The sequence below is a fragment of the Mangifera indica genome, chromosome 1, assembly GCF_011075055.1.
Source record: "Mangifera indica cultivar Alphonso chromosome 1, CATAS_Mindica_2.1, whole genome shotgun sequence".
Lineage (NCBI taxonomy): Eukaryota > Viridiplantae > Streptophyta > Magnoliopsida > Sapindales > Anacardiaceae > Mangifera > Mangifera indica.
The window spans coordinates 9,223,593-9,249,035 of record NC_058137.1 but is presented as its reverse complement, the minus strand read 5'-3'; the positions used below and the strand labels follow the sequence as shown (position 1 = coordinate 9,249,035).

Below are 25,443 nucleotides of genomic sequence, written 5' to 3'. Positions count from 1 at the left end.
CGAATTCGAACTACAAATTTGAGTTATGAATTTGAACTGAACTTAAGTTGAACACTTTTTAACTTGACTTCGGTTCTATTTAAAAATGAGTTAAATCTTTTGACTTAAATTTAGCTCAAATTCAAATCAAATAAATTTGACTCAAGTTTAATTGAATCAAACTGGTTTTTGAGACCAATACTTGAATGATATCCTGCCCTAGGTTAAACACCATGCGTGAAGGTAAAATCTAATTTTGCTTTTGTATTTTCTCTTTTGGCTCATAAAATGCAATTGGCTAAAGTTTCCAAGTTGTGGAAAAATTCAGCATACTAAATTTGACTTGAAAGTTCATAATATTCAAGATTAAATAAATAAAGAGAAACCGATCAGGTTGTAATATAGGGCGAATCCTAGTAAAGCTGAAAAGAAAGATGGAAAAGACGGTACTTTAATAAAGCGGAAAACAGGGGTTAGGTATGGGAAATTTCCTGGCTCTTTCTCGGAAACTTCAGTCATGAAGTTTAAATAAGACACAGGTAAACATGACCAGAAGTTAAGAACTGGCAAAACTCCATGCGTTAGTTTTTATGGTAGGTTCTATTAAGCAAGAGTGGAGCTTATAAAATAATAACTTTATTAATTCAACAACTACAAATTTGTACAAAATCACATACTAAAGACCACTCACACCACTCACTTTACAGCTCTCGCACACTCTATTTTGCTCACACATCACACTTAATTTTCTGCACTCACTCACACTTGACTTTTCTCTGCCGCTCACTCACTGGCTGCTTCTATTTTTGCACACACAAATGACAAACACATAAGCCTATATACACTAGTTTGATGGGTATTTTTGCTTCTATTTTCTTGAATCTTATTCCACGTTATTTATATGTTAAATTTGTATAGACAGTTTTCTTTCTGAAAGTATTTATCCTACATTACTTGTTAAATATTTATAAGTAATTTTCTCTTATAAATAGATTACTTTGTTTTAGGTTAAGCTTTCTCAATATTAGAGACCCCATAAAATCGCTAATGGCAATTAAAAAGTGTAGCTGGACATTTTGGTTTATGAGTCTTTTAAAAATTGAGTGTTTTTTGGGTTTGGGTGTCAGTTTTAGTTTTGTAGTTTTTTTAATTAAAAAGTCACAGAGATGTGAACATTTATTTACTAATTAATTGAGTTTTGGAGTAAGTTATGCTAGATTAAGTCGAACAAAATATTTATTTATGTTTTTTAGGCATATCTTTTTTTTTTTTTTTTGGCTTTTTAGTGTTATTTCTCTAAAAAAAGTGAGAATAATAGACCCTCAAATTCATCTAAATTCAAAAAAATCATTTACTTTTTTGAAAGTGTAGGTAGAAAAAAAATGAAAAAATTTCAGATTTTAATATTTCTATTTTCTTCGGAATGCCTTTCTATTGTGTGTGTGTGTCTATATATATATATATATATATATATAGATAATAGCTCAAGATTTATGATTAAAATGAAAATTTGGGATTTGAGTATATAATTTAAAGAGAAAATAAAAATTGTAAAGTTTATATTATATCCTATTTAGCTATAGTAGCTATGTAACACCTCAATTAACATAAATCTAAAATTAAAAATAAAGTAATTCTCATCTTACTAATCATTAATAAGTTTATTTCATGAATAATGCTTTTGAATGACAACATTAATGGAAAAATACTAATAATAAAGAGAAGGCAGAAAAAGGTTCTGCTAATCTCCTTACTCTCTCCTCTGTTCGCTCCACATTTCCATATTACACATAGTATTTGCTACTGCATTCTTGTTTCTGTAAGCTGATACAGAACCCACAAGCTTTATTCAAAACTGAAACAATAAAAATCTATTCCATAAATACAATACAAATGCTCAAACTCAAAAGCCGGCCGACAGAAGATGAATAAAATTTGAAAGAAAACAAAGTACAAACACAAACAATCACCTCAAAGATCGATTTTGAAGTAGCATTACTCTCTGTCAAGCTTCTGTTTCAATCTTTCTGGAAGTTGGTATTGTTGTTTGTACCATCCCAACTTCAAACGTGTAAGCACAGGTAGAGCTCCTTCCTCTACCCGCCACTCCTCCAAATTACAATCAATAACTAAAATTTCAACCCGAGGAAAACTATTTGCCGTGCACACCATCTTCTTTCCACGATAACAACCAGGGCCTAACTCAAGTATTGCGAGGTTCAACATCTTCTCCAATACTGGCATCGGGTCGTCTACGAGTCTGGACTCATGTAATGATAGGCTTTCAACATTCAGCAAAAGTACCTGCATATCTTCTGGTAGTTTCTCTATCTTCCCTATTAAGCTTAAGTCTCGGAGATGCAGGCAATCAGAGAGCGGCTCAAATGCAGGAAAAGTTTGATTCTCTTGTAAATGAACCGATAAAATTTGAATGCTTTTCAGTCTGGCAATAGGATCGAAAGTGAAGTTCAACTCACGTTTATAGATAAGAGAAAGGTGTAGCTCTCGAAGATTAACCAAAGTTTCTGGATTTGCATAAGTTAAAGTTGCATAGTTCACTTGATTGAAGAGTTTGAAGATTTGTCATATTGTTTATGCACAGACAATACTTTGTGAAGTTTCCAATCAGATGTCTCAAATTTTTCAGCCTGGTAAGGTTCCCTTGTAGAGATATTTCACCGCCCTTATCATCTTGTAAGACCAGAGTTTCTAGATTCGACATGTTGAGAATCGATTTCGGAATACCTTTAATACAAGTGTGCCTCAAACCTAAATACTTCAAGTGAACCAACTTATCAATATTCTTGGGTAAGGAGAAGTCAAATTCTCTCGGGAGACCGTCAAACTCGAGCACTCTTAGAAACCTGAATTTTTTGCACAAAGTTGATGCGAATTTCTGTGGTGTTGGACCTTCTTCAAAGAGATGAAACAACAAAAGAGAACGCAAGACCGGAGTACACTGTCGAAGGCACATGGTCCCTTTCATCCCAGAGTACACTTGTCGTCGACATGGTTGCCTGGAAGAGTGAGTTGATGAGTTTTCGATTCCATCGTAAATATGCATAAAGTTGAGCTCTGTTGCCTTTCGAATCGTTAATTCCCTCAACAGATCATGAATTCGACATGTTACAACCTTGCCCAACAACGTTTTCTCTTTTTGAATGAGGCTCCTATTAATCAACTCATTCAAGTAATTGCGAGCCTCATCTTCCATTATTTCTTCGCTGTGCGGTATGAAACCCTCAGCCTCCCACAAGCGAATCAGCCTATCTGTGTTGATTTCAGAGTCTTCTGGAAATTGACTTAAATAGAGAAAACATAACTTCAATTGATAAGGTAAATCATCAAAGCTTAAATCCAACAAATATGTTATCTCAAGAGAACCAGCACTTAATTTTTTCCACATTTTTTTTCGTACCGACTTCCATTCGCGTAAGTTCTTTGTTGAAAGTAAACCACCCAATACAACAATGGCAAGTGGTAGACCGCGACATTTTTCTACCATCTCTCTTCCCAGCATCAGTTGTTCTTCACCTTCTGGACTTGAATTCCAAAAAGCTTTATCATAGAATAACTGCCAACTCTCATCTGACTTTAAAAAACGAAGTTTATGTACAAAAGTTCTTTCATCTGAAAGCTCTGCATCATCTTTGCTGCGAGTGGTAATAATCACTCTGCTACCGTTCTCATTGTCTGGAAAGGCCTTTCGGAGGGTTCGCCATGCACCTTGGTCCCATACATCATCAATTACCACCAAATATTTGCCCCCTTGCAAAGATTTATTAACGTGGTCCCCCAAATCTTCCTCACTCATTCTCTCCAATTCCTCCACAGAAAAACCGAAAGATTTTATAATTTTTCGAAGCAGATCTCCAAGTTGGTACTGCTGAGATACAGAAACCCAAGCACTATAATGAAATTTTTGTTTGATTTCACTGCTTTTATAAAGTTTTCCTGCAAGGGTTGTTTTGCCCAAGCCACCGGTGCCCCAAATAGAGATCACATAACGCCTTGGCTCATTATCAAGCAGTTTATCCAACAGTTTTTTGATCTCATCCTGGTAACCAACTACGTTCACTTCTAAGGAAAAGGAGGTGGTTCTTCTCAGCTGTTTCATTCTTCTAACAGCATGGCTGTCTTCGTCCCTCTTGATATTGATGTCTCTTAGGCCATATAATTCACATCTACGAGAAACATCACTGAGTTTCTTTTTCAGAGATTCAATCTTCTTGCCTATATTGTACGTAGTTACCTTCTCCCTAACCGATTTCCCAATGGCAGTAAAGAATCCGCGCTTTCTTTCTGAAGACTCTCCTTCTTCATCTTTGTCACCGACTTGGAGCTTGAATTCATCTAAGACATCCTCAAAATCATAAGCAATTTCTCGTATGTCAGACACCCACTGTTCTATCATAGAGTTGCCAGCTTGTTTCTCCTCAGCATCCTTTGTGAAACAATTCATCCATTCCAGTTCTTTTTTCAGTGACTCCACTTCATCTTTCACTCCACTTAACAAGGCTGCTTTTTTGATGAGATAGTCCCCAGTCCTCTCCACCACAAATGACACTACAGCATCCACCATATTTCATAAACTGATTTTTTCTTTTTTTTTTTTTTTGGGCTCTTGAAGGAAGATAAGAGCAATGAACTTTCTTGTTTCTGTTTCAAGCGCAGAAGAGATGGATGGCTTTAAAGAATCAATCTATTTTCTTTCATAAAATAATTTGGTTCTTTGATTAAATTTGCTCTAAATTCTCCAAATTTAAGGATAGGGTGCTACTATTTTTTTTTTTGGACCACACGGACAGTTGTTGTAACTTACCAACTTCTGAGAACGTTCTGCCAAAGTATTACGTTATTTTGTAGGAAGAAAATGATACCACCGACGCTTTACCTAATACCAAGAAAGAGGACTTTTTTACTATAACGTGATGGTTGGATTTTATTATGATATTTTGTGATCTTTGCCACCATTAGATTTACAGTGATTTCATGTTCTTTTCTAGGAATTTTATCCCCTTTAATTAATTGTGATTGTAACTAAACGATGGTAGGTATTTTCTTCATATATAATTTCGCAACACTTGCTACCCAAATATTGTGAATTTAAATCAAATTGAGTTACAAACTCAAATTTCCAGTTTAAAACATCAACCTATTTTCTTTCTTAAATTGAAGTTTCATAAAATTAATGGAAATTTCAGTTGTCATATTTCCTTTTTCTCAGCTGCCCAGCTTCTTCATACAATCATTAAGTCATGAACTTTTATATTAATTAACCTAAGCTCTAGTTTAATTGAATATCAATATTCAATATTCAACATTATCTTATGAGATATTACTGAATTAACAAACAATTAAATGGATCAACCTAATTAAACAAAGAGTTGGCTACTTCCCAGCTCTTTGTTTTTGAAGATCACTAAAACACAATACTAGAATGAAATTCAACTTTAATTATTCAAATATTTTGCTAGTTTAAAGCCCCACATCTCTGCCTTACTGGAATAAGTCCAACCAATTCTACCCAAAACTATCTCAAGGGTCCCATTTTTATTATAAGATACATAGATTCATTTCAAAGGAAGTTTATTGTAGCGTCAAATTCTTTTACCTTTTTTATGTTAAGCAGAAAAGAAATAAACTGTTTTTTAAGTGACGGAAGGCGTGGTTAAAAACAAGGTTTTCAAAATCGGACCGGGATAAAAACCGTTTTAAGTACCGGTTTCGGTCGGATCGGTTGAACCGTTTAGACCGGTCGATTGGACTGTTTGGACCGGTTTTATGTAAAAACCTAAAAAATTATATTTAATTACTAATTACATATGTTTTACACAATAAATTTTATATTGTGCATACTTTTCAATTTTCACAATTAACAAAATATATGCATTATCGAACATAAATATAATAAGTAATAACAATTAACTTTGCATCAAAACAAAACATATACATAAAACAAATCCAATTCTACAAACACGTACACTATTAATTATTGAACACTAAAACAAATCAGAAATCTAATATATGTATTAAATAAAATATAAAATCAACCAATCAACATAACTATTATTAAACAAATAATATTCAATTCAACATTTAACAAAACATATCAAAAATATAATTTGTTTAACATAAAATTTAATAAATGAATAATTAGTCATTCTTCATTATCACTAATGATAAAAGATCCTGTCATCGCTTCTGTTGCACCCTCTATCAATTGTTCATCTTCTACACCATCTTCTTCAATATTATTATCTGCAAAATTTATAATTGCACATTTTATTTTCTTTTACTCTAAAAAATCAATTATTTATATAAATGTGTAAATATTTGTGTAAGTACTAAAAAAATATTTTTTACTTAGGTAATTATGTGACAAATCATAATTTGTTGAATCATTATTAATAGGAATAGATCCCTCTCCATAAAGGATTTGATCCAATTCATCTGCATTAAGTTCACCAAACTCCTTTTCCTCGTCTACTATCTAGAAGTCTGTTTTATCGATACTTTCATAATCAATTGGATCAAAATTTGACTTCTTGTAACATAACCTAAATAGCCAAAATGATAAAAAATAAAGATTAAAGAGCATTAAGTAAGGTACATGTAAAGTTGGAAATAATCATTAAAAATGATAAAATAGTTTAAATAAAAATATTTATAAACGTAATGATGAATAATTGATAATTGTGTTTACCTATTTTGCAACCGTATGTTATAATGAATAAAAACAAGATCATTTACACGTTGATGCTCCAATCTATTTCTCTTCTTAGTATGTATGCGTTCAAAAACACTCCAATTACGCTCACAGCCTGAAGATGTTGAAGTTTGACTAAGAATTTTAATTGCAAACTTCTGTAAATTAGGAGTACTGTATCTATATGTTCTCCACCATTCATCTAATACAAAATAACATATAAATAATAATGTAATAGAATTTTATAAATTAGAAAAAGAATCGAGACATAAGAAACATATAAATTAAATTCATACCAGGTCGTGTGGTTTTGCATGTTTCAATAGCAAGCTGACGTGAAAAACTCCCATCACAATCACGAAACATTCTACTCTCTTCTACTAGCTTCGCCTTACTAACATTAAACATACATGTTTTACTCTCAACAATATCCAGAAAACCTTGTAATACCTCTGGTTTTGTGCAAAAAGATTCACGATCATATTGAAATGCAGGATTCAAGTAATATGCAGCTGCATGAATACCTCGACGCAATGTCCTATGCCACCTCAACTTGATTATTTGAGTATAAGACTTGTAGAATTTCTTTTTATTCTTAAACAACTTCTTTATCCCCAACCTAGCTCTATATATTTCATCATAGACATATCCCAATGAAGGTCTTTTATCTGAATCTACAATACGAAGCAAACGCATCAATGGTCCCACAACTTTTACAATTATACCTATTTCGTTCCAAAAAGCATTATTCAGAATTATGATCACAACCTCTTTGCCTTGATTACTCTTTGTATATCTAGAATCAATAAAAAATCTGTCAGTGACCATTGCTTGTAAGTCATGCTTATACTCAAAAAGACTTTGCAATGCGATAAAAGTCGTAGCAAATCGGGTTGCACCAGGCCATATAATTTCTCTCCATCCTTCTCTCTTCCTCAACCAAGCTATCAATAATGTATGATTATAAATGAACTTTGTCACAAGAGATGCACATTTGGAAATTCTAATAATGTGATCTATTTCACCAATATCTTTCAAAATCAAATTGATACTGTGTGCTGCACAAGGTGACCAAGTAATATTTTTATATTTTTCAGACAATAATCCTCCAGCTGCTTTATAATTAGCTCCATTATCAGTCACAAAATGGACAATACTCTTAGGCCCAACCCATAATACTATTTTCTCAAACAACCCAAATAATGTGTCCGCCCTTTTACAACACCAGATGCATCCACTGATTTGATAAAACAAATCCCTTTTGGACAATATACTAAAAAATTAATCAGCGACCTACTAGAAATGTCTGTCCAACCATCAGCCATAAGTGTACAACTAACTTCTTCCCAATTTTTTTTGTAACTATCAATAAGTAATTACACTTCCTTCTTTGAATCGTTCAACAAATTCACTCGTGCTTCATAATATGTTGGCTGCTTATATCCAGGCCCAATTGCAGTAATGGCATCTAACATAGGTTGGAAATAAATAGAATTTAATGCATTAAGAAGGATGCAAACATCATATAAGAACCTCACAACAGCCATGTCAGCTCTTCATTTGGCTTCTTTTCCAGCCAAAACACTTTTTATTGAAGGTTGAGCCCCACTAGTAGTCATTGGAGCAAAAAAATCCCCAACCCCAATCGGTCTTTTTCTTTTTGAATCATTTGTGAGTCTAATTTGTTTTTTAGAAGACCCAATACCAGTATTACCTTCAGTCATGTTCATAGGATGAAACAACCCTTCAAATTCTTCAACTGCAATATCACCCTCAAATGGAGGTATAGTAGCACCAAAAGGAGTTGCATGCCTACGAAATTCTTGTTTTTCTTTATTTTTTGCTACAATCTCTTCTAATGCATTCGCCATTTGAAATCTAACATCATGAGGAACTTTAGTGCATAGACCAACATCTATTTTTTTTCCAGCCAAATGTTGCTTCATTCTATATATACCACCTCCTCTAGTTGTTTTACCACAATATAAACACTTCAACATCTTCCTTCCATTATCATCTATACTCTCAGAAACATGTGCCCAAGTAATATCACCTTTCACTCGACATAGTGTTGAAGAAACCCCAGATCCAGATAAAAACATACTTCTACTTTATTTATCTGTTGCATATAAGAATAACAATAAAATCAGAATACCAATTAATTGTGGAATTTCAACATGCATAACTTCATACATTCATTATAAATAACAATATTCGTAATTTGGGCACAATACATAACTTCATACATTCATAATCCGAATTTCAATATTCGTTGTAAATTATCATATATTGAGTTATTATATGTAAATAGGGTATCACAAAAGATTGATATTCAACTTTCAAATTCTTAGAAACTAACCACGTTACGAATGAAATACATTCAATCCAAACATTCAATATAGATACATAATAAAATTACAAATTCGTTACATAAAATTACAAATTAATAATAAATCAATTAATATTTACTAATATATATATTTTCAAATTAAGAATTGTTATTTTCCAGGCATTCCAAAACTTTCCAGGCATTCAAAAAATAGTAATTCAAAAAATAAACTTTTTTCCAGGCATTCCAAACTTTCAATATATACTGTTTCAATCAAGCATGGTTTATATATGTAAATACTTTTTCAAAGCATTGAAAGGAAACACACCAGCTTCCCGTCGTTGCCTGAGAAGTCACCGGTCACAACAACAACGAAACTCGTCGTCGTCGGCCACCGTCTGAGACTGAGAAGTCGTCGTGAAAGGTTGCAATATAGTCGTGAAGCTGCTGTCTTGTGAGCCTGCAAACCAACAACCCTCGACAGCTTCGTCGTCGTCGGCAGGCATCTTTAAACGGTCATTGGCAACAGATGAATCGACGACCGTTTCAACTTGTGACGTTGGAGCAAGTCGTCGGCTGTAGCAAATCCTTTTGCGTCTACGTGCACTACAAGTAACAGAAGGAAAGTTTTATATAAATTGTTTCTCATACGCAGCTTTTGAACCAGTGGACTACCTTGACCGGGTTGGATCGTGGTTCAGATGTGAACCGGCGGTTCGACCGCGGTCCAACCTGATTTTAATCCTAAAACAGTTCTGAGCTTAATAACAGTCGGCTACAGTGCCGGTTCACGGTCCGGCCAGTCCAACCGTCTGGTCCGATCCAGTTTTTAAATCCTTGGTTAAAAAGAAGAGAGAAAGATAGAAGTGCTTCTAGAAGGATAAGGCTTTTTCTGTTCAAATTGCCTTTGAAAGGGTCGTACATAAATAATAGGCCAAACGACTATTTCCCACCCAAGGCTTGATGTTTTCTCAAATGTCCCCCCTTTAACTATGGAAACACTAAACACCCACCCATGGCCGGTTAGATTTAACAAAACCTTAACGCCTAAAAATTTTATCTCTTTTTGCCCCCCTAAACTTTAAAAACTAAAATTTTCCCTTAACCTAAGTTTTAAAAAATAGCAGTTTTACCCTAGGGTTTGATTTTGAAATCTCTGGCGATCGTTACGACTCCATTGTCGACGGTCTCTCCCTCCCGAAGCAGCCTCTCCTTCCGACGAATGCTTTCCTCCCATTTGGAGGCTCGATTGACTTCGTCTTCGCCTTAGGAAACGAAGAACTTTGTTGGGGAAGGCGAAGTTCTTCGTCTTCCCAGGCGAAGACAAAGCTGTTGTCTTCATCTGGGAAGACGGTCGTCTTCCCAGAGGTCTTCTTCTACCAAAAAAAAAAAAAAGGAATCAACCCAAAACCTACAACAAACTTAAATTTCGAATGCTCAATTGATAAATCAAGAAAAGTTGTGCTTTTGTTGCTTTAAACTTGGTCCATTTACATTCAGGTATAATAGCATCTACTCATATTTTTCGATTAATGTTTTGATTTTCTTTCACAAATACCACTACGGGTGGAATCTGGTAGGGCCGAGCCCGAACACCCCTTAACTCTAGTTTGACTTGAGTTCATTGAGTCAAAATTAAGTCCATTTCAAGTTCGATTCGAATAAAAAATGACTCAGTTTGGTTTGATTTGGTTATAGTTTAGCTCGATTTCGTAACTCGAATTAATGGTTTGAATTGTAGCTCAGTTCAACTCAAATTAATGGTTCAAATGTATGACTTAGATTTATGGTTCATTAACAAAACGATATCATTCAATCCAAATAATATTTAAAATTTCTGATTTGAGCTTAACTGAACTGTAAATTCAAACTACTGAATTCGAGCTTACTCGGCTATAAATTCAAATTATTTTATATATATATATATATATATATATATATAAAATAAGGGTAACATTACTACTATTTTTTTTTTTTGTACCACACCTCTATTTGTTGCAACTTGCCAATTTGTGAAAATATTTTCCAGAGTATTGCGGTTTTTTTCTAGGAAGAAAATGCTACCACTGACGTTTTACCTAATATCAAGACGACTTCTACAACAGTATGATGGTTGGATTTTATTATGACCCTTTGTGGTCTTTGCCACCGTCAGATTTACAGTGATTTTGTGTTCTTTTTCGAGAATTTTATCCCTTTTCATTAATTGTGGTTGTAGCTAAACGGCACCAGGTGCTTACTTCATATGTAATTTCACAACACTTGCTGTCCAAATATTGTAAGTTCAAATCGAATCGAATTATGAATTTGAATTTTCAGTTCAAATATAAATTTGAGCAGATCTGACCATACCATAGTATATACGAAGATTAATTGAAATTTTAATAAGTTTATTTCATAAATAATGCTTTTGAATGGGAACATTAATGGAAAAACAGTATTAAAGAGAAGGCAAAAAAAGCTTCAGTAAGCAGATACACAACCCACAAGTATTATGGCACTTGGATAAGTAAAGAGGCTTACATGTGCAAAACGGAAACAACAAAAAGCTATTGCATAAATAGAAATGCTCAAACTCAAATGTGGGCGAGAGATGAATAAAAAATTTGGAAGAAAACAGAGTACAAACACAAACAATCACCTCAAAGAGTATATTGAACTATCAATACCTCTGACAAGCATCTGTTTCAATGTAGGCGTGCGACTGATTTCAATCTTTCTGGAAGTTGGAATTGTTGGCTGTAGTTTATCAACTCCAAACCTGCAAGCACAAGTAAAGCTCCTTCCTCTATTTGCCACTCCTCCAAGTAACGTGTTTCAATATCTAATGTTTCAACCCGAGGAAAGCTCCTTCCAGATAATCATTTTTTCCCTGCACACCATCTTCTTTCCACGAAGACAATCATATCTTAGCTCAAGTATTGTGAGGTTCAACATCTTCCCCAATACTGGCATCGGATCATCTACGAGTTTGGACTTGCGTAATGATAGGCTTTCAACATTCGGCAAAAGTACATGCATATCTTCTGGTAGGTTCTTTATCTTCCCACTTAAGCTTAAGTCTCAGAGATGTGGGCAGTGAGAGAGCGGCTGCAATGCAGGAAAAAAATGATTATCTGATAAATCAACTGATAAAAGTTGAATGCTTTTCAGTTTAGCAATAGAATCGAAAGTGAACATCCTCTCGCTTTCACGGTACAGAAGTAGGTGTAGCTCTCGAAGATTAACCAATGATTCATGATTTGTTTTAGTCCAAGTGTCATCTGCTACACGATTGAGAGTTTGAAGATTTGTCATATTGTCTATCCGCAGATATTGCCTTGTGCAGTTTCCAATCAGATGTCTCAAAATTTTCAGCTACCAAATTTCAGTTGGTAGATTGAAAGCAAAGAACAGATCAGTGAGTAAGTCCAGTGTTTCTAGGTGAGACAAGTTGAGAATCGATTCCGGAAAATGGTAAATCCCTGTACCCCTTAAACCCAAATACTTCAAGTGAATCAACTTATCTATATCTTTGGGTAAGGACCAACTTGATCTGCGCCGGAAATACGCAAACTCGAGCACTCTTAGAAACTTGAACGTTTTGCACAAAGTTGATACGAATTGCGACAATGTTGGACTTTCTTTATTGAGATCAAAGAATAAAAGACAACGCAAGAGTGGATTACACAGTTGAAGCCACGCGGTCCCTTTCATCCCAGAGTAAATAGCTTGTCGCCGACATGACAGCATGGAAGAGCGAGGTGCTGAGTTTTGCATTTCGTCATAAGTTTGAATAAAGTTTAGCTCTGTTGCCTTTTGAATCATTAATTCCCTCAAAAGATCATGAATCCGACATTTGACAACCTTACCCAACCGCGTTTTCTCTTTCTGAACAAGGCTTCTGTTAATCAACTCATTCAGGTAACTGCGAGCCACATCTTCCATTATTTCTTTATTGTGCGGTATGTAACCCTCGGCCACCCACAGGCGAATCAGTTTATCTGTGTTGATTACACAGTCTTCTGGAAAATGACGTAAATAGAGAAAACATAACTTCAATTGATAAGGTAAATCATTAAAGCTTAAAGCCAATAAATATGTTATCTGAATGGAATCATTAATTAAATTCCGCCAAATATTATCATGTACCAAATTCCATTCTTGTGGTTTCTTTGTTGAAAGTAAGCCACCTAATACAACAATGGCAAGTGGTAGACCACGACATTTTTCTACCATCTCTCTTCCCAACTTCTCCAGTCCTTCATCTATATTTAAATTCGAAAAAGCCTTTTGGCAGAATAACTGCCAACTCTCATTTGGCTTTAAAAAACGAAGTTCATGTACATAAGTTCTTTCATCTGAACGCTCTGCAACATCTCTGATCCGAGTAGTAATAATTACTCTGCTACCGTTCTCATTGTCTGGAAAGGCTCTTTTGAGGCTTGCCCAGGCTTCTTTCTGCCATACATCATCAATTACCACCAAATATTTGCGCCCTTGCAAAGATTCATGAACATACCTCTCCAAATCTTCTTCACTCATTCTCTCCAATTTCTCCGCTGAAAACCCAAAAGATTTTATGATTCTTTGAAGAAGATCTTCGATGTTGAAATGCTGAGATACAGAAACCCAAGCACAACAATCAAAATTTCCTTTGATTGCACTACTTTTGTAAAGTTTTCCAGCAAGGGTTGTTTTGCCCAAGCCACCAGTGCCCCAAATAGAGATCACATAACGCCTTCGCTCATTCGCAAGCAGTTTAGCCAACAGTTTGTTGGTCTCATCCTCGTAGCCAACAACTTTCTCTTAGAAGGAAAAGGAGGTGGTTTTTCTAAGCAGTTTCATTCTTCTGACAGCAAGGTTGTCTTCATCCCTCTTGATATTGATGTCTCTCAGGCCATAAAATTCACATCTACGAGAAACATCACCGAGTCTTTTTTTAAGAGATTCAATCTTCTTGCCAATATTGTACGTAGTTACCTTCTCCCTACCCTTGCGAGAAGATTTAGCGACCCATTTCTTAATGGCACTAAAGAGTCCGTGCTTTCTTTCTGGAGACTCCCCTTCTTCATCATTATCACCGACATGAAGCATGAATTCATCTAAGACATCCACAAAATCATAAGCAATTTCTCGGATGTCAGACACCCACTGTTTTATCAAAGGGCTGTCAACTTGTTTATCCTCAGCATCCTTCATGAAACAGCTCATCCATTCTAACTCTTTTTTGAGTGACTCCACTTCACCTCTCATTCCACTTAGCAAGGCTGCTTTCTTTGATGAGATAGTCCCCAACCCTATTCAACACAAATGTCACTACAGCATCCACCATATTTCACAAACTTGTTTTTGTTTGTTTGGTGCCCTTGAAGGAAGATAAGAGAGTTTTTTTTTGGAAAGAATTGGCTGACTTAATAATCAATCTTTTTTTTTGGGAACAAATTATATTGCTCGTGTTGCGTGAAGGGTGATTTTCTATCAAAGTAATAATTGAAGACTGGAATAAACGAAGAGTGGTGGAAAAAATGAAGAGCGTTGTTTTCCACAGAAGCAACAAATGAGTGGCATTAAAGTCTTGAGTGTAACCAAATTATTTGGAGGATTTGCTTCTTCCCCTGCCTCTCCTCTTTTCTGCTTCTACTGCTTCTTTCTCATTTCACTTCTAATTTTTGTTTAATTATATTTATAATATGTATCTGTTTATTTATATCTTTCTAATTTAAATAAAATGATATTTAAAAATTAGGGATATTAATTAAAATAGGCAGCACCATTCAGGTATAGTAACATCTACTCATATTTTTCGATTAATGTTTTGATTTTCTTTCACAAATACCACTACGGGTGGAATCTGGTAGGGCCGAGCCCGAACACCCCTTAACTCTAGTTTGACTTGAGTTCATTGAGTCAAAATTAAGTCCATTTCAAGTTCGATTTGAATAAAAAATGACTCAGTTTGGTTTGATTCGGTTCTAGTTTAGCTCGATTTTCGTAACTTGAATTAATGGTTTGAATTGTAGCTCAGTTCAACTCAAATTAATGGTTCAAATGTATGACTTAGATTTATGGTTCATTAACAAAACGATATCATTCAATCCAAATAATATTTAAAATTTCTGATTCGAGCTTAATTGAACTGTAAATTCAAACTACTGAATTCGAGCTTACTCGGCTATAAATTCGTTTATATGTATCTGTTTACATTCAGGTATAAACTTGGTCCATTTACATTCAGGTATAGTAACATCTACTCATATTTTTCGATTAATGTTTTGATTTTCTTTCACAAATACCACTACGGGTGGAATCTGGTAGGGCCGAGCCCGAACACCCCTTAACTCTAGTTTGACTTGAGTTCATTGAGTCAAAATTAAGTCCATTTCAAGTTCGATTTGAATAAAAAATGACTCAGTTTGGTTTGATTCGGTTCTAGTTTAGCTCGATTTCGTAACTTGAATTAATGGTTTGAATTGTAGCTCAGTTCAACTCAAATTAATGGTTCAAATGTATGACTTAGATTTATGGTTCATTAACAAAACGATATCATTCAATCCAAATAATATTTAAAATTTCTGATTCGAGCTTAATTGAACTGTAAATTCAAACTACTGAATTCAAGCTTACTCGGCTATAAATTCGTCTATATGTATCTGTTTACATTCAGGTATAAACTTGGTCCATTTACATTCAGGTATAGTAACATCTACTCATATTTTTCGATTAATGTTTTGATTTTCTTTCACAAATACCATTCCCGCCTAAACCTTTTTTGGCAACAATTATTGCGTTTTACCTTTTTAAGCAAACCGTTGTTTTCATTCCAAAAATACCCTTGACCTAATTTCTCACTTTACCGTAGCATTTTCCCGATTAATTGCTTTCCTTTCACGAAAAGCATTAAGATTAAACTACTTATAAAATTTATAAATTAAAAAACAGATTAATATTTTATAAAATAATTAATTTTTATATATAAAAAATATTACATTTTTCTCTAAATTATCTGTAATGAATAAAATTTATAAATTAAAAAATAATTAATTTTTATAAAAGAATTGATTCTTTTATATAGAAAACAATGGATATATCGAAAACGGTATGTTTTCCTTGAAACGATGCATTTTCTTCTCAAACAGGTTGCGCGAAGAGATCCAGGAATTTGGGAAGGGAATGGGTGCTTTAAGAGGTGCTTAAATTTGAGAAAGGGTGCAGAAATGGTGCAAAAATTTGGAAAGGGGTGCGGGAATTTCTGAAAGGGTGCGTGGACGGTGCGACAATTGTGGAACGGGTGTGACAGCTTCTTAAAGGGTGTGATAGCTTCTGAAAGGGTGCGAGATGTTTTTGAAAGGGTGCGAGAATTGCCGAAAAGGTGTGGCAATCGTGGCGGGTGCGTGGAAATTGTGACAATTGCGAAAGGGTGTGACAATTTTTGAAAGGGTGCAACAGTTTCTAAAAAGGTGCGGTAGTCTCTGAAAGGGTGCAAGAATTACGAAAAGGGTGCGACAGTATCTGAAAAGGTGTAGAAAGGGTGCGATAGCTTCTGAAAGGATGCGAGAATTGTGGAAAGGGTGCGACAGCTTTTGAAAGGGTGCTGGAATTGCTGAAAGAATGCGACAAGGGTGCAATTGCTTCTGAAAGGGTGCGGGAATTGCTGAAAGGGTGTAGCAACCATGGCAGGTGGGTGGAAATTGTGGCAATTGTGAAAGGGTGTGACAGCTTCTGAAAGGATACGGAAAGGGTGTGATAGTTTCTGAAAGGGTAAGGGGTGTGGGAAGGGAATGGGTACATTAAGAGATGCGAAAATTTGAAAAACAGTACGAAAATTTGGAAAGGGGTGCGGGAATTTGGTAAGGGGTGCAAGTGCGTGCGGGCAGGTATGCGTGCGTTGGCACTGCGTATGGGTGCGGGAATTCGGCACCCATAACTACAGTTTACTTTTGAAAAAATATATATATAATAATATTATATGTTATTATAATGTAATATAATATGTATTAATATATAATATATTAATATATATTATAATTCTCCCGTACCCTTTCACAATTTGCCGCACCCTTTCAGCAATTGCCGCACCCTTCCACGCACCCACAATGCTTGCCACACCCTTTCAAAAATTTTCGCACTCTTCCATGCACCCGGAATGCTTGCCGCACACTTTGACGCACCAACACCTCTTCCCGCATCCCTTACCAAATTCCCGCACCCGCATCCGCACCCTTTTACAAGATTTTCGCACCCTTTTTCAAATTTTCACAAGCTATGTATATTTCAATTATCATTATTATTTTGTTTAATTTTTCTATTATATATATATATTTTTTCAAAAGTAAACTGTAGTTATGTTAATTTTTATAATAGTTTTGTATTTATAAATATAATTATAATTGTATCTCATTTGTATCATGAAGTTTGCAAAATATCACACACACACACACACACACACATATATATGGGCTGGAAGTCTCATATTTCATCAAAATGTTTGTTTGTTTTATAATAACTATATCTCATTTATAATATGAAATTTGCATAAATTGTGACAAATATGAACTTCATGTCCAAAATATCACTGGAAATAAGGATTTAAATACTATAAGATTCTGAATATTAATTACAAAACTAAAAGTTTTATGAATATGAAATAATATCTGAACCTAAAATTTCAAAACTTAATACATTCTTTCCAAAATTAGAAGTTTTGTGAATATGAATAATATTTTAACCTAAAGTTTCTAAGATTGGATGGATAAAATTATATTAAATGGGTATTTTGTTCTTCACCTGAAATATATGAGCCTTGAAGAAGACAAATCCAAGGCATTATTTTTTTTCTCCAACATCACATCCAAAAAGATTGTGGAGAAATTTTTTTCTCCAACATGACATCAAGAAAGATTGTGAATATAATGATAGGCCCACTAAAATTGTGGAGAAATTTGAAAGATGAATTTGAATATCAGATTCAACTCTCAATGGCTCTATAAGTTAGTACAACTTCGCTATATTCAAAATTTTCCCTCGATTAAGGTTATGTGGAGAGAAAATATTTGAGAATATGTAAAAAAAGAAAATATTTTCCACTTTTCATCCTTAAAATATGCTCTTGTAGTAGCAATATCATGAAAAAAAATTATGAATTAATATTATATTTGCTTGTTGATGAAAAACTATCAAACTCGCCTCATTGGCGTTGCATCGTTCCCTAAAGTGCATGTAACTATCAACAGTAGTTATGATGAGTGTGAGTACAGTCATGGATGAAACAAATTTTCAATCCAAAGATTATTATAATAAATAATCTCAGTCATACCACTAGATGTAAACTAAGACTGAAGTAAAATAAAAAATAATATAGAATAAATCATAAGACTATGAAAATAGATGTTGCTGTAAATACTATTGGTTGTGTACTTGTCAAACGCACAAATTATTGAATTCAAATTGTTGAATTAGATCTTGTCGATCTATCGAATTTTGATGCTTTAATACTTCTTTCAAGAGTAAAAATGTAAGTCACTTGAATAGTGATGTGAATGCCCAAAATTTTCATAATTTAAATCCATCATATATTTTTGTTTTGGAGTCATGAATAGTATTATATATTTTTATTTCTATATACTCCTTCCTTTCACTATTTTATGTGCTTTATGACTAGTATAATTTTTAAATGAAATGATATGAACTCTAAAATTGAAGCATTGACTTCAAACGTTGATGATGGAGACATGTATTTGGTGGATAATGTAAACAACACTCACAATCCTTAAGGAAAATAAATTTTTCTTAATTTTAGGACCGATTAAAGTTAAAATAAACACAATTTTAAGATCGATGAATTTGACTGAAGGCTCCAAATAAGCCACAATTTTTCAAAAACTTAGACCAAATTAAGCATCAATGATGCATTATTTCAAGTAGATCCCAAAAAAATTTACTTAGTTTAAAAATACAAGAAATAATGGTTATTATATTGAAACAATGAGTGAAAATTGTGCAAAATTTCTTTGTATAACTAGTAATGTCTCTAGAATAAAACATGTACTAGAAAAATTACCCATTTTATCATTTGAATTGTATTATATAATCATAAAGACAATTGAAACCTATGCAATATCGAATCAAAAGTTCTCTGATCCAAAAGTTTCTATGTTTTGGTATGACTGTCTAGGTCACTCATGATCTATAATGATGCGTAGGATTGTTAAAAATTCATATGGACATGCACTAAATAATCACAAGACTTCTTGTCTAGTAAAAAATTCTACATCGCCTGTTCACAAAGCAAAATAGTAGTCAGACCATCTCTCTCCAAAATTGGAGTTGAATTCCCATCATTCCTATAAAAGATTTAAGAAGTCATATATGGACCCATTCATCCACCAAATACGTCATTTCATTATTTTATGATCTTAATTAATGCATCTATATAATGGTCCCATATTTGTTTATTACCCACTCAAAATGTTATCTTTGCTAAACTGTTAACATAAATTATCAAATTAAATACATATTTCTCAAATTATCTGATGAAGTCAATACGTCTAGACAATACTGGTGAATTTATATCTAAGACATTTGATAATTATTGCATATCTATAGGGATTGATGTTAAACGTCTAATCTTGCATATCTACACTAAAAGTGGATTAGCTAAGTCCCTTATCAAATGACTCTAGGTAATTGCACATACTTTATTACTAAAAACTCAATCACCGACTTCTACATGGGGATATGTTATACTACATGATATATTGTTAATTCGCTTGCGACATTCCTCTTATAATCAATACTCTCCTTGACAATTGGTTCTTGGTCACTAACCTGATATATCTCATTTAAGAATATTTTGTTGCATTGTATATGTCCCTATTGCATCTTTTCAAAGCATAAAAAGAGGACTCTAATATCGTTTGGGAATTTATATTAGATACAATTAACCATATGTTATTAGGTATTTGAAACTATTGTCATTTGATCTTTTTATTAAATGTTTTGCAGATTGTTATTTTGATGAGACAATATTCTTATATTTAGGGAAAAAGAAAATGTATCTAAAAGTTAGGCACGAATTTACTTGGCACTTATCTATCATATCTCGTTTAGATTCTCGTGCATCCTATAATGAAATTAAAGTGTAGAGAATAGTGTATTTACAAACTATTGTAAACCAAATGTTTGATATATTTGTGAGCGCAAAGTACTATTTCCCACCCAAGTTTTAGTTTAATCTTAAAAATACACCTATGACAAATAAAAAACCTAAACACCCATCCATCCCTAAATTGTTGTTAAATATTAGAGTAAAATCATTATTTAACAATAATATTAAAAATTTATATAATTTTATCTTACTTTCCCCTTTAGGTTTTAAAAATTAACATTTCACCCCATGCTTGAACTTTGAAAAGTGACCCCCCCCCCCCCCCCCCCCCCACAAATCCCTAAGTTTTTTCTTCACCCCTTCCTTCGATGATCGGTGACCCATACAATGTGTTGTTGGACTGGACAATGCTTGTCATCTAGATCTGGATGATAGTCATCGTCCAAAGATTGTCCTTTAGACAACTCCTTGTTGTTCTTCTACCGTTGGTGTGTTGTTCACTAAAAAAGTGGTTAGATTTTAGGTTTGGTATCCTAGAGGAAAAAAGTGAATTTTTCAAAACTTAATCCAAAGGGAAATGTTAGTTTTCCAAAGCAAAGGAAAAAATAAAATATAATTTTAATTATTTTAATTTTACTGATAAAATAACAATTTTATCCCTTAGCCCTAATAGAAAATTCATGGGTGTATTATAACAGACTAAAACTTGGGTGGGTATTGGGGATTTTTATCTATCACGGATATATATTTGTCATTTCACCAGAACTTGGGTGGGAAATAGTCTTTTGGCCTATGTTTGTGGATACAACAAAAGTGACAAGATCACATATACCTACTGTTAATGCACCAACAACAATTAATTTGACTTTTGAATAGTCCATTCAAGTTGTGACTAGTTAATCTACTGCACACTAAAAGCGTGATAAAATTAATTGATCGAAGGACATTGTCCCTCGAAAATAAAAGGCAAAAAATCAAACAAATATCAATAATGGTAATCCAAAATGATTGAAAAAATTCACACTCGTTAATATTTCACCAAAAGAGATTATAGTTCTTAAAGAAACTAGAGCTCTTAAAGTGTAACAAACTCCTAAAATACAAGAAAATAAGGATATAAAAACCTCTATAAATTATGCTTGTACAAGAAAAATATGGAACTATGAAACGGTTAACATTGATGAGGTATTCTCATTCACAGTAGTTACTAAAATTATAAATGATGATGATTTTGTACCATATACTATGAATGAATATAGAAAAAGGCATGATTGCTCAAAATAGGAAGAAGTAATTAAGGCAAAATTAACTTGCAAAACGTCAAGTGTTTGGGTTGTAATGTTAACACCTCAAGACGTACAACCTGTTGGATATAAATGGATATTTGTGAGAAAAAGAAATAAGAAAATGAGATTGCTAAATATAGAATAAGGCTTGTGACTCAAGCTATTCTCAAAGGCTAAGTATAAACTTTAATGAAACATACACACTTATGATGGATATAGTTATATTCAGGTATTTGATCAATTTAACAATCTTTGAAGGACTAGATATGCTTCTAATAGATGTAGTTACTGTTTATTTGTATGAAAACTTGGATATTAAAATTCATATGAAACTCTTTGAAGGATTTAAATTATCTAATGCAAAAATGGTTAATCTAAGAGGCATGTATTCAATCAGGTTACAAAGATCATTATATAGATTAAAACAATATGAAAAAATATGGTACAATCACCTCAGTGAATACTTGAAAAAAAGGGTTATATGAATGATCTTATTTATTCATGTGTCTTTATAAAAATGTTAGAATTGAGATTTATCATTGTAGTAGTTTATGTTGATGATATGAATTTAATTATGACTCTTGAAGAGCTCTAAAAAACTATTGAATATCTAAAAAAACATTTGAGATGAAGGATTTGGGGAAAACAAAATATCATTTCGGTTTATAGATCTATCATAATTTAAATAAAATATTGATCCATCAATCTATATATATTAAAAAATTGCTAAAAAGCTTTAATATGGATAAAGCTTATCTTTAAAGCACCTCAATGGTTGTTCGGTCTCTCAATTTGAAAAATGACTTATTTAAATAACATGGTGAAAAAGATACTTAGTCTTAAAGTACCTTAACTTAATGTTATTAGTGCCTTATTATATTTGGCCTAATACATTAGATCAAATATATCTTTTACAATGAATTTATTAGCCCTATTTAGCTTTGTGTCAACCTATCACCATTAAAATGGAATCAAACATATATTTCGTTATCTATGTGGAACTAGAGATTTGAGATTATTCTATTTTATCAAATCCCTTAAAAATCCTAGTTTGGTTAGATATGCAAATATTAATTATCTTTCTAACCCTTATAAGACTCGTTCGTAGATAGGATATATTTTTGCTTATAATGACACAACAATATCATGACATTTCACTAAATAGACTTTGCTTGCAGTATCTTCAAAACATTCAAAGATTTTAGCCCTCCATGAAGTCAGACAAGATTGTATATGGTTATAATTTGTCATCCATCACCTCCAAAATACATGCAATATTCCTTCTACAACAAACATTTCTTTCATATTATATGAAGATAATGCAACAAGTATAACCTAAATTAGAGGAGGATACATTAAAGAAAACAGATGCAAATATATCTCAATAAAGTTCTTTTACATTTATTAGCTCTAACATATCTAAAAGATTAATGTCAAATAAATATGATCTAATAACAATCTTGTAGACTTATTAATTAAGACACTATCGACATCAACATTTGAAAAGTTAGTGTATAACATTGGTATGTGATGGCTTAGCAAGCAACCAAATTAATCCCACTATAAAGAGGAGGAGCATTCATCGGGGAAAGCAAATTTTGAAATGTGTCATATATTGGACAAAATATGCATTATACTTTTTTTTCCTTTACTAGGTTTTGTTTCACTGGATTTTCCTTATAAAGTTTTTAATAAGATAGTTTAAGCACGTCCAATCCCACTTTATAGGACATCAAATAATTACGTTTATCTATTTTGGCATTTCATCCCACTAGATTTTTTCTTAATGAAGTTAATATAATTATCTGTAAGTGGTGAAAATCAAAGGAAAAATGTTGCATGAAGAGTGGTTTTCCACCAAAATAATAAATGACAAGTGATGGTTTTCCAACTAATTAAAAAATGATGAGTAGTGTTTTCCACCAAAGCAATAAATAAGTAGCATTAAAGCTTGGGAGCATTTAATATGGGCAATGCGAAGGTATTATAAATAGCCTAACATTTCTCTCATTTTGTAAGAAAAGAAAGACACATGCCCATTTGCTTTATATTCATGTATACATTATTTTCCCAAATTAATTAAAGGCTTTGCTTCTTCTAATATGCTTTCTCCTCTGTTTTGCTTTTACTGCATCTTTCTTTTTTCACTTTTAATTTTTGTTTAATTATATTTACAACAGTTGATTGTTATTTATTTATTTATTTATTTGTATTTTTTTACATATACTGAAGTCAAAGCTAAGATAACCTACTTTGAAATATTAGGTGCTTTGATTAACCTTGGTCTAAATTCTCCAAATTTAATGCTATGGTGACTTTATTAGTTTTTTTCTGTTAAACTTATTTGGTGGATTGTTCTATTTGACTATTTTATTTTTCTAGCTACCTTCTTCCAAAGTATTTTGTGCTACATGAATTTGTTATTTTCTAAGAAGAAAATGCTACCATAGACTCTTTAGTTAATCTCAAGTTGTCTTCTTTTATAGTGTGATGGTTAGATTTTCTTTCAATGGTGTTTGAAAAGGATTTTATTATGACCTTTTGTGGGCTTTGCCACCATTAGATTTATACATGAATGAATTATTTTCTAAGAAGAAAATGCTACCGCATACTCTTTAGCTAATCTCAAGTTGTCTTCTCTTACAGCGTGATGGTTGGATTTTCTTTCAATGGTGTTTGAAAAGGATTTTATTATGACCTTTTGTGGGCTTTGTCACCATTAAATTTACAGTGATTTAGCATTCTTTTAGGGGAACTTATTTCCCTTTCATCAATTTTGGTTCTAGCTAAACTTTAGTTAATACCTCTTCACATGTAATTTCACAACACTTGTTGGCTATTTCCTAGTTCTTTGTTTTTGAAGATAATTGAAACACAAAAATATAAGTAAACACTACTTCAATTATTTATATATGTTGCTAGTTTAAAGCCCCATGTTTCTACCATATTGGAATAAGTCCAACCAATGAATTGTAACCAAGAACAACAATTTCAAGGTTTGTATAAAATCTTAGATTAATAATTCATCAATTATTTTGTCAATGTTATAAATATAATAATAATATTAAAATATCTATAGAAAGAAGAGTTGAGAGATAGATAATATAACAGAAAAAATTAAGAGAAGAAAATTGAGAGGAAGTTGAGAAATATGTATATGGATGGATTCCTTATTAGGATAATCAAAAAACAAAGAGAAAAGGAGTACTTAGAGCCTAAATTTTTTATTCTCTCCATATTGCATTAAATGTATTCACACCCAAAGTCATATATGGAGACTTATCCATGCCAATATGTTCTTATGGTGCGAAGCCACATTGTTTATAATACTCCTCATTGGATTTCCATCACTTATAAATAATTTTATTAGCTTTGATAAGGAAAATCCTAATGGGATAAAAACCAAAGCAAAAAAATATAATTATTTAATGTCCTATAAAGTAGAGTTGAAATGCTTAAACTGTCTCATCAAAAACTTTATTAGGAAAACTTAGTGGGACAAAACTTAGTGAAGGAAAAAAGAGTACTGTGCACATTTTGTCCAATATGTAATAAACTTAAAAAATTTACTTTTTTGATAAATGCTACTTCTGATGAATGTTTCCCCTGATTGTAGTGGGATTAATTTGGTTGTTTGTTAAGTCGTCATATACCAATGTCTACTATAGAATGAAGAACACATGTATTCTAGATATGATGGATGACAGATTGTAACCCTATGCATTCTTGGCTAACTTTATAGAGAGCTAGAATCTTTGAATGATTTGAAGATGTTGCAACTGAAGTCTGTTTGGTGGAGCACGATGATATCACTATGTTAATATAAGTAAAAACATATTTTGTCTAAACTAGGCCTTATGAGGATAAAAAAGATAACTAACATCTGCATATCTAACCAAACTAGGATTTTTAGGGGATTTAACATAATATAATAATCTCAAATCTTTAGTTCCACATAGGTAATAGAGTATATGCTTAATTCCGTTCTAATAGTGATGGGTTGGTGCAAAGCTAAATTAGGCCAATAAATTCATTGCAAAAGATATATTCAGTC

At 32.8% G+C, this 25,443-nt stretch overlaps 1 protein-coding gene and 1 pseudogene across 1 annotated transcript; both read right to left on the bottom strand.

Moving 5' to 3' along the window:
- Positions 1-1,625: 1,625 nt before the first annotated feature.
- Positions 1,626-4,716, bottom strand: LOC123213898 (putative disease resistance RPP13-like protein 3). The gene has a single exon (XM_044633527.1). It carries the CDS (start codon positions 4,559-4,561, stop codon positions 2,492-2,494), a length of 2,070 nt encoding a protein of 689 aa, XP_044489462.1. The 5' UTR covers positions 4,562-4,716; the 3' UTR covers positions 1,626-2,491.
- A 4,654-nt stretch (positions 4,717-9,370) lies between these two features.
- LOC123212066 lies at positions 9,371-14,252 on the bottom strand (annotated as a pseudogene).
- Positions 14,253-25,443: the final 11,191 nt, after the last annotated feature.

Bases quoted from the DNA above. Each gene is read 5' to 3' on its own strand.
- LOC123213898 (XM_044633527.1), bottom strand. From the start codon at position 4,561: ATGGTGGATGCTGTAGTGTCATTTGTGGTGGAGAGGACTGGGGACTAT.